At 49.8% G+C, this 17,168-nt stretch overlaps 2 protein-coding genes across 2 annotated transcripts in view; one reads left to right on the forward strand and one right to left on the reverse strand.

Annotated features, from left to right (window-relative positions):
* GOLPH3 (golgi phosphoprotein 3) overlaps positions 1-3,781 on the forward strand; it is a 48,003-nt gene extending 44,222 nt beyond the window's left edge. The window contains exon 7 of the transcript XR_015714246.1: positions 2,635-3,781. The gene's annotated coding sequence lies outside the window, so the exon portion shown is untranslated. The remainder of the gene's footprint in view (positions 1-2,634) is intronic.
* The window catches only part of PDZD2 (PDZ domain containing 2), a 279,692-nt gene continuing 264,222 nt past the window's right edge, over positions 1,699-17,168 (reverse strand). The window contains exons 21-26 of the mRNA XM_087815323.1: positions 11,230-15,178; positions 10,448-10,565; positions 7,986-8,087; positions 7,030-7,300; positions 6,054-6,188; positions 1,699-4,526 (exon numbers count right to left, since the gene is read on the reverse strand). Coding sequence (XP_087671449.1) covers positions 4,360-4,526; positions 6,054-6,188; positions 7,030-7,300; positions 7,986-8,087; positions 10,448-10,565; positions 11,230-15,178 — 4,742 coding nt within the window. The 3' untranslated portion in view covers positions 1,699-4,359. The remainder of the gene's footprint in view (positions 4,527-6,053; positions 6,189-7,029; positions 7,301-7,985; positions 8,088-10,447; positions 10,566-11,229; positions 15,179-17,168) is intronic.

Below are 17,168 nucleotides of genomic sequence, written 5' to 3' on the forward strand. Positions count from 1 at the left end.
AGGATGAGGGGAAAAGTTGGGTACCAGCTGATTGTAATTTATTCAGAGACTCAGCTGCTTGGGTGGTATTGGGAGGAAGGGGGTGGATTGGTGCTTGCTGTGTCCGTTACGGAGTGGGTGAGCTGTGGCAGCCAATTTCCTACTGAATCAGATGAGCTCTTTTGTCACAGGATCCTATCTGGTAGGGGCTCCCCTCAGGTCAGACCATTCCTTAATCCTCTCCCGTTACTCCTCTGACCCCCTAGGCTGCTGACAGGTGCCTGGGGCAATTAAAAGATCCCCCTCTTCAACGTCACCTTCCCTGCCATTCAAAGGAAGTGGAAATGGCTCCAATTCTAGGTGTTCCCTACTGTTTTTCTGGGGCCCCTTCTCCCGTGATTCCCTTTCTCCAAGGTTTTAGGAGCATTCTTCAGAACTCTTGTACCATCTTTGCTTTCTCTCCTCTAGAGGGACTTGTGTGCCATTTCACTTTCTCCTTCAGTTTGGTCTCGGATTTTACTGTACATGGTTTGTAGTCTTCGCTATTCATAGAATTGGTTTGTGTCTATTTCTGTATTGTATTAAAACTACTTTGTCTTTGTTCATTTCAGTGTGTTTTACAGAGGTAAGTTGTACACTCTCTCCCCCAGGAAAAAGTTCTACCCAAGTAGAGCCAATCGAAATCTTACCTTTGTGGTATATATATAAAATCAGGCAGGCAGCTGCCTGTATGTCCAAAGAAATTCTGTGATAGTGAGTAGGGCCAAAATTATGACAAAATAGCATTCATAGGTCTCTAGGTAGAGAAAAGGTGTGAAGAGTTGGGGGTCAGGCAGCCAGTTTGTGGAGAGAGAGGTGGGTCAGCAGAAACGGATCCACAAACAGCAGTGTTGTTACGATAGGACACGTAATGAAGACCCAGGAACCCCAGAGTTCCTCCAGTCTGAAGCCCAATCCGGTCCCATTCTGGGTCCCATTCTTGGTTTCCTGTGATTCCATCTTGCCTTCTTCCTTGGGCTACTCTAGGTTGGTGTCTGCATCTTAAAACCAAAAAAACCTAAAGTAGGTATTTTATTTCACTTTCTGAAGTAGGATCCCAGATCATCAGAGTATGCAGGAGAAGGTGAGTGGGTTAGGGTTTTGGGAAAAAGGACTTGGTCACAGTGAAGAGTGAGAGAAAAAACTTACAAAAAAATGTTTGCCCAGTAGCATTGAGAGTCCAGGAGAGGTTGGAAGCCATGAATTTATAGCGGCATTCTTCAGTGTGGTTGTGGGATTTTCTTTTGGAATCGGCATGTAGGAACCAAGAAGCGGGCTCAGTGGAAGGATCCAGGAACTGAGCCTGTGGGCTGGATGGGGATTGTGCTCACCCTGGGGTCTAGTCTGAGTAGAGATGGGAATGAAGGGAGGGTTCTGATGGGGAGAAAAATTGACAATTGTCAGGGCAGGGTGGGAGGGCTTGTTGAAATTGAAGACAAGTAGTGGGAGGAAGGGGAACGAGATACAGAAGGTCAGGAGGTTGTGAGTGTGGATGTTGATTTTCTGCTTCCACAGGAACAGTTTTGGATTGTGTCCGATTTTGAGTGTGGCTATGGGAAAGGGTGGCTGACTTGAGTTCTGTTGTTGCCTTTGTACCTCTCACCCACTTAGGTAACAATAAGCATTTATTACCTTGATATTTTAAAAGGTTATTCTGTAGATGCAGAACTAGAAAAACAATTAGTAAGCAGAGTGTTTATTTTTTTAAAATTACTTAAAAAATGTTTACAGAGATGTGGGTTTACATAACTTGGCGACAACATTTAAAAATGTACAGGCTATTTCATATTATTGCACTTACTCTTTAATAATATAAGGCATTTTATTTTACATAAATAAAGGATTATGTATATCATACAACAGGTGTGGTGCCAATTAAGTCAACCATAAAATTAAATGAGATGTGTATGGTAGAATAGAAATGAAACTCAACCTACTTCAACCTTCACTGTCTATCCTTGCAACTACGACTTACATGTTATAACACATATTTACCCTCATAGCTTATTGTGAATGATTGACTAGTTAACAAACCAAAACAATGAAAGTTTTAGTAGGACAATATCATTAGTGTTCACTTCAGGAAGTGTGGGAATTCATTAGACTAATTAGAAATACTTGTCATGCCTTGAACACTGAAGACAAATAAAAAGCTATCTTAGGGTCAAAAACAGTTTAGCTTTTGCTTCCTCCCTTATGTTCCAACTGTCAGCCAGGGAACCCTTCTGGCAAGATCTCCTAGAAATGGCTGATGACTTGAATATAGTTGAGTGAGCCAGAGGTCTGCTACCCTCGCACCCTTCAGAGGTGAGTGCGGATCAGGCACTCTCTGAAGGGGACCATCCCATTGTACTGCATTGCTCTGAAATCCTGTCTGTCTATTCTTAGGAGGCACAGCTGGAAGAATAGAGGCAAAAGTAGTTTTCAGTGTTGACTTCAAATAGTTGCGTGTCAAGAAAACAGAAACCACAAAACTGACCCCAGAGACTTAAAAACAATCTCACATGCACCTTGCACTGACTTTCTATAGTATCTTACCTGGAATTATAGTGAAAAGTAGAAGCTAAATTAATCAGGTCTTTTTAGCTAATTCCTGTACTATGTTTTCTTTTGTAGAACCTGTTAAAAAATGAGAAATCTGGGCTCACACCAACCAGATATTTCACTTGCATCTGAGAGACCTCTCCGGGCAACTCTACAGAGGTTTACTGGGATTAATCACTCAGAAAATGATGTACAACGTGACGGCTCAAGTGCCTCCATGGTCGGGGTGTATAATGACCTGAGTTCTCTCTAAGCCATAGACCCAAGCTATAGGTTATTGAAAGAAGCTCCAACATAAAACCTTAGCGTCACCTTGTGCACAGGTACGCAGTCTCACCTGTGTTCCCTGGGCTGAGCTCGTGCGTGCCCCCCGAAGATTTGGGTTGTAAGTACACAGTACTGCTCCTTTACCTTGAAAGATTTGACTCTTTTGTTCTCCATTTTCCTCCTCAACTACATTTGGTAAATGAAGCTGATGAAGGTTTGAAGTATGAGGGGAGAAAAGCCAATTTTGTGGCAAGGAACAGCGCCTACAAAGTTCCTACTTCGAAAGGAGAGCAGCTGGGACAAGTTTCACAAGCAGCATGAGTCACAGTGGTCTTCTGCAGGGAAACAGTTTTGGCAAAAGGAAGAATTTGCAAAACAGAGAAACAAAAACAGCAAAAACTTCAGTCACTGCAGTGGTATGTCATTACACCCAGGTCAGGAAGAGTGAGCCAATGCTGAGAAACGGTACATTTTTTAAGCTTGTTGGGAAAGGGGGGGGAAAAAAACAAAAAAAGTCCCCTAAGAGGATTAGTTTAAGCTCCTCTATTTGGATTATAAATATAATGCCTATGTTTATAAATCCAAGGATACTAAAAAGATATTTGACTTCTAAAAATTTAGTTTAAATTACCAGTTGGAGTGCATAAAATCTAGAAATGGAAACCCAGTGACTGTGATATTTTTGCCTGCTTTTGTGTTGACCAGTCTTGAATTCAAGCACTTACTCAAGACAAGTTCCAAACTAGATAGAAGGTGCTTTCTGAGCTGGAACTTTCTGCTTATTTCAAGCAGCAAGTTCATGGCTATTGAGTACAGTTTATCAGAACTGCATTTCTGTAAAACAGCCTTACGACTTACACTTTTAGATTCTGACCAACACTTCACGGTGGTCAGTAACTCACTGAGTTGAACTCTGCATCCATACATTGCACATTAAACTCACTAAAAAATACCACTTTTCTGTATTTTGCTTTTTCATTTTTGGATAATTCCTGAGCTCAGCCTAACCATTAGGTCATAATTGATTCTTTTTTCTTAAAGTCTCATTTTGTTTTCAGGGTAACATACAGACCTACAGCTCCATCCATTGAATGTGCCCAAAGCATTGTTATTTACTTACAAAATTATATGAGTCTGTTTAGTCGTGACATTTGTGTTGCCTCTCAGACTGTATAGGCTCCCCAACTGGGGATGTTGGGAGAGGTGGCCAAAAGGAAGTGAAGGTCTAAGTCAATGTTTGAAGTGAAAGAGGGCATCCTGCCATGTCTTGTATCCCCATTAGTGACAGCGAAAGGTGGGGGACAGGCACCAGAGCAAAACGAGCCCCCCTAGCCTAGGTGATCCAGGTTGAAGGCTTCCAGAGTTGAGCTTCATCTGTCAGTAAAAATGTGGAGATTATATTCCTTGCCTACACCAGTGTTCTCTGCTGTTTCAGGAACCCATCGTTTAAAGAAGTCGTTCTGATTTGCTAAGGTACCAAGGGAATGGAGAAGAGATTCTTGTTAAAAGATGTGTCACTACTTGCTTGTTTCATGAAGAATTCCTGTGCTTTCTAATTACTAACTGCACAGGTCCCTCTGGGACAGACTTCATAATATTCCAGGCATCAAAGTGCATGAGCCCAACCAGGGGTTTCCCGTTAATGGCAAGGATTTCATCCCCAGCTTCTATTGTTCCAGCCTGTTCAGCTGCACCACCTGTGAGAGTAAATACAGAATGATGGCTTGGAACTTCCATAGTATTCACAGTGAAGTCCAAATAGACTAAAAACTTCAGTGAGAAAAAGCTCTAAATGATATGTTTACAGTCTTAAGATAGACACACAAAGCAAATACCCATAAAAAGAAATCTCACTTAAAAATTTAAATCTGTAAACTTTTTCCCTCCCCCACAAAATATAAGCAACCAAGGGGAAGATGTTTCAAAAGAATACAAAATTAAAAAGAGAAAGTTGAACAAAGGGAATCATTAATAGCCAATAAATGCAGGACAACAGGTTCAAATTCCAGTTGTTGACATGTTGGTTAAGGTGTCCCAAGTTCTGAGAAGCAGTGCTTCCATGCTCAGCAGTGACTAGAAATACTTAAAGGCTTTTAACCTGTTTCAGCACTGCAGCTTTATGTAGGTTATAGCAAGGTTACGAGCTTTGAAACACATGCTGAAGCCCTCTTCTATTTACTTTCCTGCATGTGCACATCTCAGTCATGTTAAAGAAGAAGTGCACGCCGGCTGTGGGAGAAGCACTTACCCTGGAGAAACGGGCATTAAAAGACAAGTCTCCAAATACAAAAGTAATTTGCTCAGAAGTCTTAATTAGATCTAAAAAAACTGAGCAGATATGGCTCTTCCGCCCTAAATTTCTGAAAATTGAATACTGTTTTATCAGTCTTTATAATCAACTGAAATCACAACACTGGAGCTGGAAGAGAGTTCAGATCCAGCCCACTCAAGGGCAGAAACGCTGTCAGGCACGGAGGCAGACTCTCGTCAGCGTAGCACGCCCCGGGCTCATGTTTAATAAAACTGTTAATTAGTATTAAATTTAGTAATAAAACAATGCTGATAGTTAATATGTTAACTCTCAGTATTATGATGTTAGTATAGTTACATTGTTCAGCCCAGAAACCTGAAGTGACTTGAGAACCGTCCAAGGTCATAACGCAAATGACTGAAGTTCGTTCATGAAGGGATGTGTCGCGACCATTCTGCAGTACCTGCTCCCCCCCCCCCCACTACTTCCTTGGATCTGGTGTTTGCAATTTTAAGTCACTGTGGTCTTGGTCAATGTTAAGTACCTCTGACTGGCCATTCTCACGGCATTACTTAGCTTGGTATGTTCACATCAGTAACAGCTAATGTTAATTAAGGACAGGGTGACGGTGACATGGAGTTAGAGGTGTAGAACAGAAGTTAGGAGCACCGGCTCTAGAGCCAGATTGCCTGGTTCACACCTGTGGCCTTGGGTGCTCGCGTAACTCCCCCGTGGCCCAGTCTCTCCTTTTGTAAAAACGGGGATGATACTAGTACCTATGTGATAGGACTGTCACGTGGATGACATGAGTTAATACATGTAGAACACAACCGGGCTGACATACACTAACCCTATATGTATGTCGTAAAGCATGAAAAGCATTTTAGACTTTTTAAAACAAATTTGATTTCCAAATGGAAGGCACTGAAAGAAATAGGTAATGGACAGTGGATTGGGTTTTCTAGGACATTACCTTTGTAGACTCTTTTAATGAACAGGGGCCCATCCCTAGACATGGACGATTTTCCTCCATCCAGGCTCAAGCCCAGCCCAGCCGAGGTCTTCAGTACTTCAACGCACAGAGCGTCGTTTGCAGCTACGCTTCTGCCTGCAATAAAGATGGAAATGACAGGGACATTCACTACCTCCTGTCCCCTGGCACACTCCGGTCCCATCTTCCTTGAAGTGCTGATGACAACTTTTGAGACCAGCATTAGGGTTGGTCTCCTCTCCTGGCTATGTTCCTGCAGTGCCTCCACCCTCTACTCTTCCTAGCACTGTTGGCAAGCGTGGAACATGCCTTTATGCCCAAGCAGTAATCTCCAGAAGCCTAACTGCTCTGGTCAAGCCCCATACTGTTGGTGCACGTCCCAGTGAAGACTGAAGTCACCTGGGGAACCAGCCCATGCTTCAGAAACAGTAAGCCACGCTAATTACTGACGCGGTTCTGAGTGTGGCTACTGTGGAGCCTTGGAATGACCGTGTGCAGTCTCTGTCTTTAAACACCCTCATTTCCTTATGTTCTTCTAAAGCAGGAAACACCACAAACCCTGGTGTTCCCAGGACCGATCTCAGTCTGGAGCTTCTCCTTCAAGCTTGATTCCCCCAATACAAGGGTTTCTTGTTTTACTTACCAGCCACTTAAACGCTAACGGGATGGAAGTGCGAAAGGGCTCCCTTCTTAGGACACTGAGAGAAGCTGTCAAATAGTCATTTTAAATCTTCAACAGTATCGCTTTAATTCCTGGATCTTTTTAAAAATAACTTACTTGTAATGCTGCTTTTGAAAGAAGCATCCACAAACACTACACTTCACTACAAAAATGACTCACTACAAAAATTTCTCTGACCCAGATGACAGGATGATAGCCATTGTTTTCCTTCCTGTTGGGCCAGAGTCCACACTGCCGCCTGCTCACACCCTGCTGGTTGGTGAGCTGCTGTCTTACCCACTCCAGGCTCCATGGGGATGGTCTTTCTGGACAGCAAGCCCTTCCCGTTGGATGTGGGTGGCTCCTGCCGGGTGGAGGGCCTGGGCTGATCATTTCCTTTCTTGATGACCACGAGGACATCTCTGTGCAGCTGTGCCTGGTGCAGAACCTTTAGGACGTCCCCATGGGCCAAGCCAGCTAGTGAGGCGCCATTGACGGACAGGAGGAAATCCCCTCGGTTCATCGTCCCTTCCTGAGAAGCTGCCCCCTGAGAAAATACCCTGTGGACCTGGGACAAGGACAGGACAAAGCGAGATTCATTTATGACGTCCAGTAAAAGCAAAAGGGTAACTGTAGATCTATACTAAAGGAACCTTCTAATGGCAAGTTTTCCAAGTCATGCAAACACTTGGTTCATATCAAAAACAAATTCATTGTGAGGGATGGGATTGTAAATGTCAGTGCCAGCACCTGAATGTGTTTTTACTCAACTTCTTGCTAGTGTCTAATATGTGCCTGACACTCTATGGGGCAGTAAGACCAAAAGAGGAACAGGACCTGAACTTGTCCAGGGAGGGTGGCCGGCCTCCCTAATGATCTATCTCACAGGCCTTGAGTGATAAAAATTGAAAAGTGGTGGTTCTTGAGAAAGAAGTAATTTCATAAGCAAATTCTAATGTTTTTCTTAACAAAATATTCAGGTGAATGCAAGGCTATAGATAAGTGTGTTTTTGTATATTGGCATCTAAAAGGTCAGTCACCCTGTACAGCAGTCAGCTACGTGTGAAAAGGTGTATTTCTGTCACTGAAAACATGATATACTGTTTTTCCCCCACTTTCCCACTTTTGTTCAGGTAGCAGGAACAAGCACCAGCAGCCTCTGAAGTCACGGACTGATGTGCATTTTGTCCTGATCGAACTCTGAGCTGCTGCAGCAGTGATTTCCCTGAGAGCGTCTTGGCATTGTCACTCACCACAATCGAGTTTGGCTCCACATCTGTCCCTCCTGCCACACTGAATCCAAGACCTGAGCCTTCTTTTTTAGTCAAGACGATAAAGCAGACATCTTCTCTATTCTATTGAAAAGAAACAAAAAAGTAGATTGCTTGTGCCAAGAGGAATGTGTATTGATGTAAGTTCTCCTGTAGTGCTGCAGTTCATCCCCACGAAACCCAGCAGTTGGTTCTTCAGCAGCTCCATGTGCTGCGTTCCTCCTGGGGGTACCCTTTACAGGTTTTCCAGGGCCCATCCTGTAGCTATAGAAGGACTGGAAGGTGGGCATGAACCACAGGGGCAGGGACAATATTTAAAGTACATTAAAACTCTCAACTCCTGTATTGGATTGAACATTCTTGGTAGTGTCCTAAGGTTAAGTAACAACTCCCTCTGTTTCAAACATTGATCAAAAGATACCTTGGTAAAAGATTTTAAAATAAAAACGAGCTGGGCTAATTATACTGAGTTTTGACTTCTTCCACCCACATGTTAGAGATGATTCACAACATTTTAAAGATCTGCATTACTAGGTTCCCCATGAAGTGAACATCAATCCAAGGTGTTCTCAAACACAGCAGCAGAAGAATCTAATAATAACCTTTAAGGATTGCTTTGACACAGAAAGAGAAAATCTTGGAAGAGAAAACCACCTCTGTTGTGCTGGGGAAGGAGCCCATATTTGAAGTGTTTGGTTCTATTAGTAAGTCCTAAGGCCCAACCTTAGGCATTTTAATGTCCTGCAGAACTTATGGAGGTTGGGGTTTTGATGTTACGGGCAAGTTTGACCATGTGTGTGCTTATTAGTTCAGTGGGGAGAATGATGATGGCTTTCCCACCAGAGACGGGAGTGTGTGGTACGGCAGAGGATCTCTTTGCAGCTGCTCAGAGATAACATTGGATGTTGAAACAGGACCCCTTCTATTTAAATGCATTATTGGAGCAAAGAGACAATATTTGAAAATGTGACTTTCCCACATCCTAGGACATGTCATCACCAAAGTTTTAATTTATTCAAATTATTTTTTCCCTGTTGTGTTTGGGAGCTGATCTATTGTCAGGCCAGATTTTACCTCTGAGAAGCTTAGCACAGCATCAGGAAAGCTAGATCCACCAACAGGGGCTCCCTAAGGTCTAGCCCTATAGAAGTCAGAAGACCAGGGCACCCCCAGAAGCCACAAGAAACCATTTTGTGCAGTTCCATTTTCAGCACCTACAAACCATACTCATTGAGAAAAGCAAGGCAGAAAACCTCTGGTCTAAAGATGGCTGAGTAAGGACACCTCCGCTCGCTGCCCCGAAACCAGCTGAAGACAGCTGCATTCTGATGACAGGAGCATGATCTGCCACACCACGCACACCTGCCTGCCTGGTGGTGAATGTGGAACCGGGGTGAGGGGGTAAGGGAGGCCCAGCCCCTGAAGATGACCCCAGGTGGCCTTTGCCTTTGGTTTTCTCCTTTAACCTTGTACCTAACACTGTAAAATGCCAAGGTGATGACGCCTTGACTGGAAATCACCCAGTGAGACACTTCACGTGCAAAAGGCTTGCTTACTGTAACAAGTCGAAGGGGGAAGCGAGAGGATGGAGCAGTCCCTTTCACTGAGAGGGAGAGTGCTGGACGGCTCATGGTGTTTCTTGGCTGCACGGACCCAGACCAGTGGGTGGAGAACCAGGAGAGGAAGCTAAAGACAACTGGTCTCTAGTCCACCCACGTCCTCTCCCTCCTGGCTCCTTATTGGATGCCAGCATCACAGCCCTTCTAATATTAGAATTTTGGATGATACCAGTGACCCAGGTACATTACCACATGAGAAAAATTGCTCATATTTGCTTTTTTCTCTAAATAGAAAATTTCCATTTCTTAGGGTTCGAATTTCTATGGACAGTCCTGAGACATTAATGCTGCACTTCAGAGAAGTATTCTAGACAGGAACCCATGGTTCCTTTTGTTACTGTCACACCCAACTTATTGAAAGACTATTTGTAATGACTAATTAGCTTCTTTGTCTGGAACCCCAGGCTCCAGAAGCTCTCTTGCACTTGAGGCCAGGGCAGAGCCACACAGACGTTAACTTAATTCCCCAGCAGGTGGCGCCCTTGACAGGTAGTTTATGTCTACCTAGGTGGACAGAGGTACTTGTGGTCACTCCCCAGCAGTTCTAAGATGCCTCATTCTGTTTTGAGGGCTCTCTGCAGACAAACTCCAAATGCGGGGTGGGGTGGGGAGGTCAGTAACTAGTTGCCGCTGGGGAATTAAATCAGCAGCTGCGCCTGTCTGGCACCTAAAAGTGCAGGACAAGGTCTAATCTGTAACAGGTGAGACAAAAGACTGAGCTGTGAGCTCACAACAGGAGACCTGGAGAAGGGCTCCCTGGGTCTCGGTGTGGACAGGCCTGGGCGCCGAGGTGCAGCAGTTCCATCCGTGTTTCCTGCATCTCACCTCTGATTGTGCTTTCGCTTCCTGCATGAGAGTTACGACAGTAGACTTCGACCTCACTGATGACAACACAGACTGTAATCTTTGCTGGTCCCCCGCCGAGACTAGAAGTTGATCCAAACTAAATAATACAAACACATTAGAAGGACATTGAAGAAAAAAGCAATTTCTCCATTTTGTAAGCACGCATTTAAAACGATCTTTTGACTATACTGTAGGTATTTTCAGTGGAAATGACTGTGGATTCAGGATTCCTCCAAGATTTTAGGGGACCAATATGGTAATTTAACACAATTTGATATATTAAAAAATAGGCACCGTATAGGCTCAAGTGAGATGTTTTGAAATGTTAGATTTCCTGTTACCGTCAAAGGTCCAGATTCTTCCCTGAGGTGTAGCCTCCTGTCCATCTCTCGGTGCTTTTGCCTACTAAGCGCCATGTCCTACAGAAGCCTCTCCTTCGAGCAACATTTAGGCAAACACTTTCCCTCAGGCACTTACTGTTCTAGTACTGGTATTAAAAACAAAGGGGGGCTAAATGTGATGTATCCTGGGCTGGTTGCTAGAGCAGAAAAAGGACATTTGTGGAACTTAGTGACGCCTGAATAAAGTCTGTAGTTAGTTGCGTTGTTCCAGTGTTTACTTCTGGTCAGTGGATGGTGGTGATAGAAGATGATAATATTAGGAAGAGCTGGGTGAGGGGTGTGTGGAAACTCTGCATTATCTTTGCAGCTTTTCTATAAATCTAAAGTAGTTAAATAAAAGGGAGAGGAACAGATACTTACTTAACGGACCAGCTTTTTCTGGAAGGCAGATCCTGGGTGGTTTCACTCACACTGGCTGAACTGGGTGCCCCAGGCTCACTGGCTTTTGGCCTGCTTCCTCCTGGACAGGCCCTGTCTTCCCCCTTCACAGGACACAAAAGGGCAGTGGCCCCATTGAGGCCTCCGGGGGGTGACCTCCTGGGGACGATCTCCAGCTCTGTTTTGAAGAGCACGGCCGTGGGCCCTGCGGGGAAGTCCTCGCTGCAGAGCTTGTCGAGGTCGGGCATGCTCAGGGCTCTCAGTTCCTGGAGCTTAGAGCGGGAGAGAGGCGAGGGCTGGGCGTGGCGCACCGAGGACTTGTTCTTCTTGATGGGAGAGGCCTGGGTCACTGTTGGGGCGGGAATTCCGGAAGGACCAAGTGACTTCTTCAGGTCCGAGTTGGGGCCCTTGCTGCTGGCCTCCCCCAGGTTCTGCCGGGGGACTGTCAGCGTCACGCTGGATGGGGACTTGGTCATCTGGGGGATGAGGGTGCTGGCTTCACTTTGGCTTTCGCTGCAGGAACTCAGGCTGCGTCTCAGTGACCTTGCTGTCAGGTCACTGGGATGGCTGAGGCTCCCCGGAACCACGCTGCCCGATGACCGTCTCCCAATGGGAGGCTTGGAGCTCACAGACAAAAAAGGGGAAGCCCCAGACCTGGCCACGAGCCGGTCGGAGTTGGCCAGGTTCTCAAAGGACTTGATCCTCTGCTTCACAGAGAAAAATGAGGTAGATTCATGGGGCCAGTTCTGCTCAAAGTAGTAGTGTCTTCTGGTGACCCTGACTTTGTCTGTGACAAGGCAGCTCGGTTCCTGCGCTGAAAGGACGTCCCCTTCGTCGGTGGCCGGAAGGTTCCTGGATGTCTCCAGCAGGGGCTTCACACTGTAGACACCCTGCCCATTCGCCAGGCCAGGAGCACCGCCTCTGGACGCCTTGGCCTCCAGGCCACCGCTGGTCCCAGGGATCTGGCTGTCCCGGTGAGAGCGGCCTGGGCTGTGCAGGGAAGGCCCTTCCCGTCCAAAATGGCTTGAGAACTGGGCTGGCATGGAGTAGGTCCTGGTCGCCGGCCTTGGCGTGAAATAGGGGTGGTCATCCGGCGCTGGGCCCCCATTCCTGGGCGCCCCCAGGGAGTCTGACACCTGGCTCGACTTCCCCGGGGAGGCCCCCGCCTTTTTGGTGGGCAGCTGCGGGGAGGGCAGTTGTGCCGTGCTGAAAGGTCGCTGCCTTTCCTGCTCCACCGGGGAGGCCCGGGATGGGAGCGCCGGTGGGTGGTGGCTTGGGGACGACTCCACTGACTGGTGACAGAGTCTCACTTCACTCTTCTGACAGTTGCTCTGGGCCAGGAACCCTCCCTGTCTGTCCCTTTCGGCTGGCATGTCAACACCTGCATTCTTTGGCATTCTTTCAGAAGACATTTCAACTATTTTCAGCTGGTTGGTTCTTTCTGGGGGATCACTAGCAATTGTTTTGCTTCCTTTGTCACCAGTCCCCCTGGGCTGGGCTGCTTCTGGTACCAAATACGTCTGGCTGGCCGCGAGCTGCTGGCCCTGCCAGGGGGGCGGGAGCTCCCGCCTGTCCGCTGCCGGGGGAACGCTGCTCCTTGATGCTGCGAGACCTGTCCCTGAGGCTGCCTTGCCGTCTGGTCCACTCTTGGGAGATCTGGGGGAGGCTGGACAGCCTCTGTCCGGCTCGGAGTGGACCGCCGTGTGGAGCCTGCCACCCGCACCTTGCTCAGGGAGAGCTTTGGGGGAGGTCAGGGGTGAAACGAGCGGTCTGATGCTTGTGTCCGACGCTGACAGCCTCAGTGGCCCCGAGGCCGCAGGGGGCGGCTTGCTGTCCAGCACACACTGGGGAGACCTGACAGAGGCTGTGGCAGTTCTGTCGGGTCCCTCGTGGTCAGCTCCGGGCGCCCGGGGTGAGGCTCCCTTGGGGAGGGTTTTGGGGGGGGTCTGGGGTGAAAGGAGGGCCTTCCTGTGGTCTGCCCCAGCTGCCGCAGGCGCGGGGGCGGCAGGGGCCTCGGAGCTGCCCTTGCCTTTGCCCTTGCTGCTCAGCCTCTTCAGCCTAGGGCCGGGCTTGGGTTTGTGACAGTTACTCAAGAGGGTTTCCACTGAACTTTTCTTAGGTGGCTCTTTATTTCCAAGGTCCAGGTTCAGCTGAGGGGGGCTATTTGGCACAGCAGCCCCCTTCCTGTGGCTTGTGCCCAGCACCTGACCTTTGGGGTCCGGGCTTGCGGCTGGCACGGCGGGCTGCTCCTTGTCGGTCCTCTGCGAGTGCGCACCGTGGGTGCTCCTGTTGATGTCCTTGAGCCAGGCCATGATGGGCCTCCTGGACACCGGTTTCGGTTTCTGCAGCAGGTCATCCAGGCCTTGGCTTTCGGAGCTGTGCAGGTTTCCCAAAACAGGCTCCCCGTTCTTAGGGACACCCACACTAAAGGAGGGTCGGTTTTCAGTTGGGTTCACACTTGTTTCTGGTTTTTTATCTGGGGTTTCACCACCCAGCAAGTCATGTCCCACACCATTGGCCATGTTAGGAGCGCCGAGAATGACTGGGGCGTAGTGAAGGTGCCTGGTGACTTCAGGGGGCTGGTGGTTTCCCACGGCCGAGCCGGTGCTGGTGGCTCCCCCCGTTTCTTCGTCACTCAAGGACCCGCGGTGCTGCGTGACCCTTGGGTCCGCTGGGGGTTCACGCCCCTGAGCGCTCGCATCCAAGACAGGAGGCGGCTGGACAGCGTTCAGGGTTGGAGGGCACGAGGCTCCCGACACGGAGGCGGCTCTCCCGCGGGGACTGGCCGGGGCCTCCCCCGCAGCGTGGGGCCGGGGCGGCGGGCCTCCGGCTGGCGCAGGCCCCGGCGGGTTGGGGGAACCTCCCGTGGAACAGATTTCAATCTGCTCCTCCTCTGATTCCAGGGTATCCTCCCTGTGAGAAGACCCGCAGGAATGAGGGGGGGACTGGGTGTCCCTGGTGGAAGCTCGTGGGGCTTCGGGGAGTGACTCGGGGTCAGAAGACGAGTCCTCGGCGTCACCGTACATGGAGGAGAGAGATGGCTCCGTGCTGTCACCCAGGCCAGACAGGGACGTGCTGTCCTCGTGCAAACTGCTGAAATTTCTAGAGTAGTTGCTCAGAAAGCTTTTGTTCACAGTAAAAGGTTTGTCCGGATTAATCGAATCCAACACGGAGGGCTGGGAGGCCCACTGTGGGTGCGGGTGAGGGGGCGGGCAGGCCGCCCGGGCCCTCCTGGGGGCAGGGGTCTGGTGCCCCGGGACGGGCTCCGCACGGCGGGTGCTTCCTCCCGCAGCCCCTGTGGGAAGCTGGCCCTGGGAACTGCCCTCCTGCCTCGCCGGGTGCCCTCTGTCGGGAGATGGGAGCCTGCCCTCCGAGGCGTCCAGCTCCTGGACGAGTCTGTCCGTGTCCGTCACGGGGCCCCCTCCACTGTCCCCGAGGCAGCAGTGCCCCGAGACACTGCCACACGCCCCGTGGGCCCCGTCAGGGGCTGGCGTCCAGGCGGTGCTGGCCTGCGGTGCCTTTCCAGACCCAGAGGGTGCAGGCGCCAAGGTTCCAGTCATTTGCAGAGCTGTGCTGTGGTCGCCTGGCACTCCTGGTCTCTCCTGGCACTTGAGGAGGTCTGGTGACGGGACCTCGCGGGCCGGTGACGCTCCCTGTGTCTCGGGCCCTGCTCCCCCGCGTCCAGCTGCCTTCCCGCTGGCGTTGGGCCTGCCCCTCCCTGGGGCTGCGCAAGTCGTGCAGGAGTCGGGATGCGCTGCCGGGGAGGTGCTGTGGTCCCGGGTGAGACTGACCTCGGACCTGGGTGACGCTGGCTCTCTGAGGTCCTCAGGCTGCCTCACACGTCCTGTGCCCACCGAGGTCTTGTTGGGGTCGGGGTGAGCGGCCCCCTTCTGCCCTGGGGAGGAGACGAGGTCTGGGGAGCCATCCAGTCCTGTGTCAAGAATGTAAAAAGGTGGGTGACAGGGGAGATAAAGGGGAGAATGTAAGGAAACAAACTCAGGTAAAAAAATGGAAAACTGTAAACAGTCTTTCCTGTCTTTTTCAGAAAGACATTCCGTAGTAGGCGTGCAGGCCTTCTTGTCTCAAAAATAACAGAGCGCACACATCTGATAAACAGCCCCGGCCTGAGACGCTGAGTCCCTCGGCTGGCCAGCTCTGCGACCCTCGTGTTCCTGCCCCCTTCCCTCTCCTTTGATTATTTTTAAGGAGGGGGGCACCAGAAATCCTCCCCTCGGTGTCTCTACGCCATTGGCTCTGATGACAGAAGCCACAGGAGTCGGGCTGTGTGTGGTTCTAGTCCATTCCTCAGCCTCCTCTTGACGCTGCAGCGGCCTCACGTCCCTCGGTCCCAGCGTCCTGCCCATCTCGGGGTTCAGCCCCAAGGTGTGGGCTGTGAACCGTATCGCAAAGCATGGAACAGTCCAAGTGGACCTTAGGGACTCCCTGCTTAGCACAGGAGATGAAGCTTATCTGGGAAACCACACGGATGCGCGTCTACACTGAGCCCTGGCCGTGTCTCGACCAAGCTCAGAGTCGAGGAGAGAACTAGAGGACAGGCTGTCCCCAGAAGCTGCGATAGGCGGGAGGGGACCAGTGATGACGAGGGTGAGGTGCGGCAGGAAATGCAATGACCGCGGGGGGCGAGCAGCGGCATGCGATCTCAGGCCAGGCAAGGTGATGAATGCCAGGACGTGGGGATAAAGTCACTCCATGACGTGACGTGTCCTGGCCCTGCCTTCTCCTGAGGCCCAAATACTCTCGGGCTAATCTGTCCACCTCTGGCACATAGCTTACGGGGGAGGGGGGAGGCTGGCATAGAAGAACAAGAGGTCATTTTCTCAGGATCTGCAGGCCTGAGGGTGAAGTGAAAACCTCATTCACACAGAAAGCTCTGGCTTTGAGAGGTGTGTCCCCCAAATGTCCTAGTGACTCCATGTTTCCCCACAGATCACCTTGCATATTTCTTTCCCTCCTGAAGTTCCTGTGTCACTCATCAAGAATTATTAGAACTTCGCATTGTGCTGAGAGTTTTTCACGCACTTCATTTTCCTCCCAGCCCTGTGACCATTTGCATTGGAACGGTGGGGAACTGAGGCACGGAGTGGGTAAGCAAGGTACCCATGGTCACGGAGTTCCCAGCCAGGGGTCACCCAGGAAGCTGGCTCCACAGCCCACACCACGACCTAAACCCCGAATACTTGGCCTCCGTGTACAGAGCGCCTGGCAACAGCAGGTTAGCCAGAGACACTCGTGGACGTGGACACCCTCCACGGCTTCCCCAGGCCCCCGTGGGAAGCCAGGGCTGAGCCAAGATTCAAATCCATAGGCTCCTGCTCAACCTCTCTGAGCCCCCTTCATGACTGTCTTGCTTCTGCTGGTGCCAACTGGGAAGAAAAGCAGCAACGAGGCAGGAGGGGGTTTAAAGGCAGCTTTTCAGGTTCAGATTCATTCACTGAGCAAACCCTAAATTTTGTTTGCAATCTGACTGTATTGCAAAGTATGTAACTGAAAAGGGTTTTATTCGAGGGAGATAAATTATATGGGGGGCAGTCCTGAGGTCGCCTTTCAAAATCCTTCACTTAGAACCCCCCTCAAATGCCCATTAATGGGAAGAGGGTTGACTCAGTCATGGCCCATCGTGAGGCAGGAGGCCCGGCAGCCTCTACAGATGACGCTCCAGGTGAGCGGCACCCGGGGGTACAGCGCTGCTTCCTAACCAGAGCAGGTTCCGGGGGTGCTGACACTGGAATCGGCGCTCAGGACGGCCTGCCAGGGCCAGCGCCGGTCCCTCGGGCCCAGGAGCATCCCGTTGCCCTCAGCAGGCTGCTCAAATATTTCCTGTGTGAGCTTGAGGTAAAAAAACATCGATTTTAAACTTTACCTCTGTGCACCTGATGTCACATAAGCTGAGCGTGGAGGTG

The sequence above is a fragment of the Miniopterus natalensis genome, chromosome 3, assembly GCF_054644295.1.
Source record: "Miniopterus natalensis isolate mMinNat1 chromosome 3, mMinNat1.hap1, whole genome shotgun sequence".
Lineage (NCBI taxonomy): Eukaryota > Metazoa > Chordata > Mammalia > Chiroptera > Miniopteridae > Miniopterus > Miniopterus natalensis.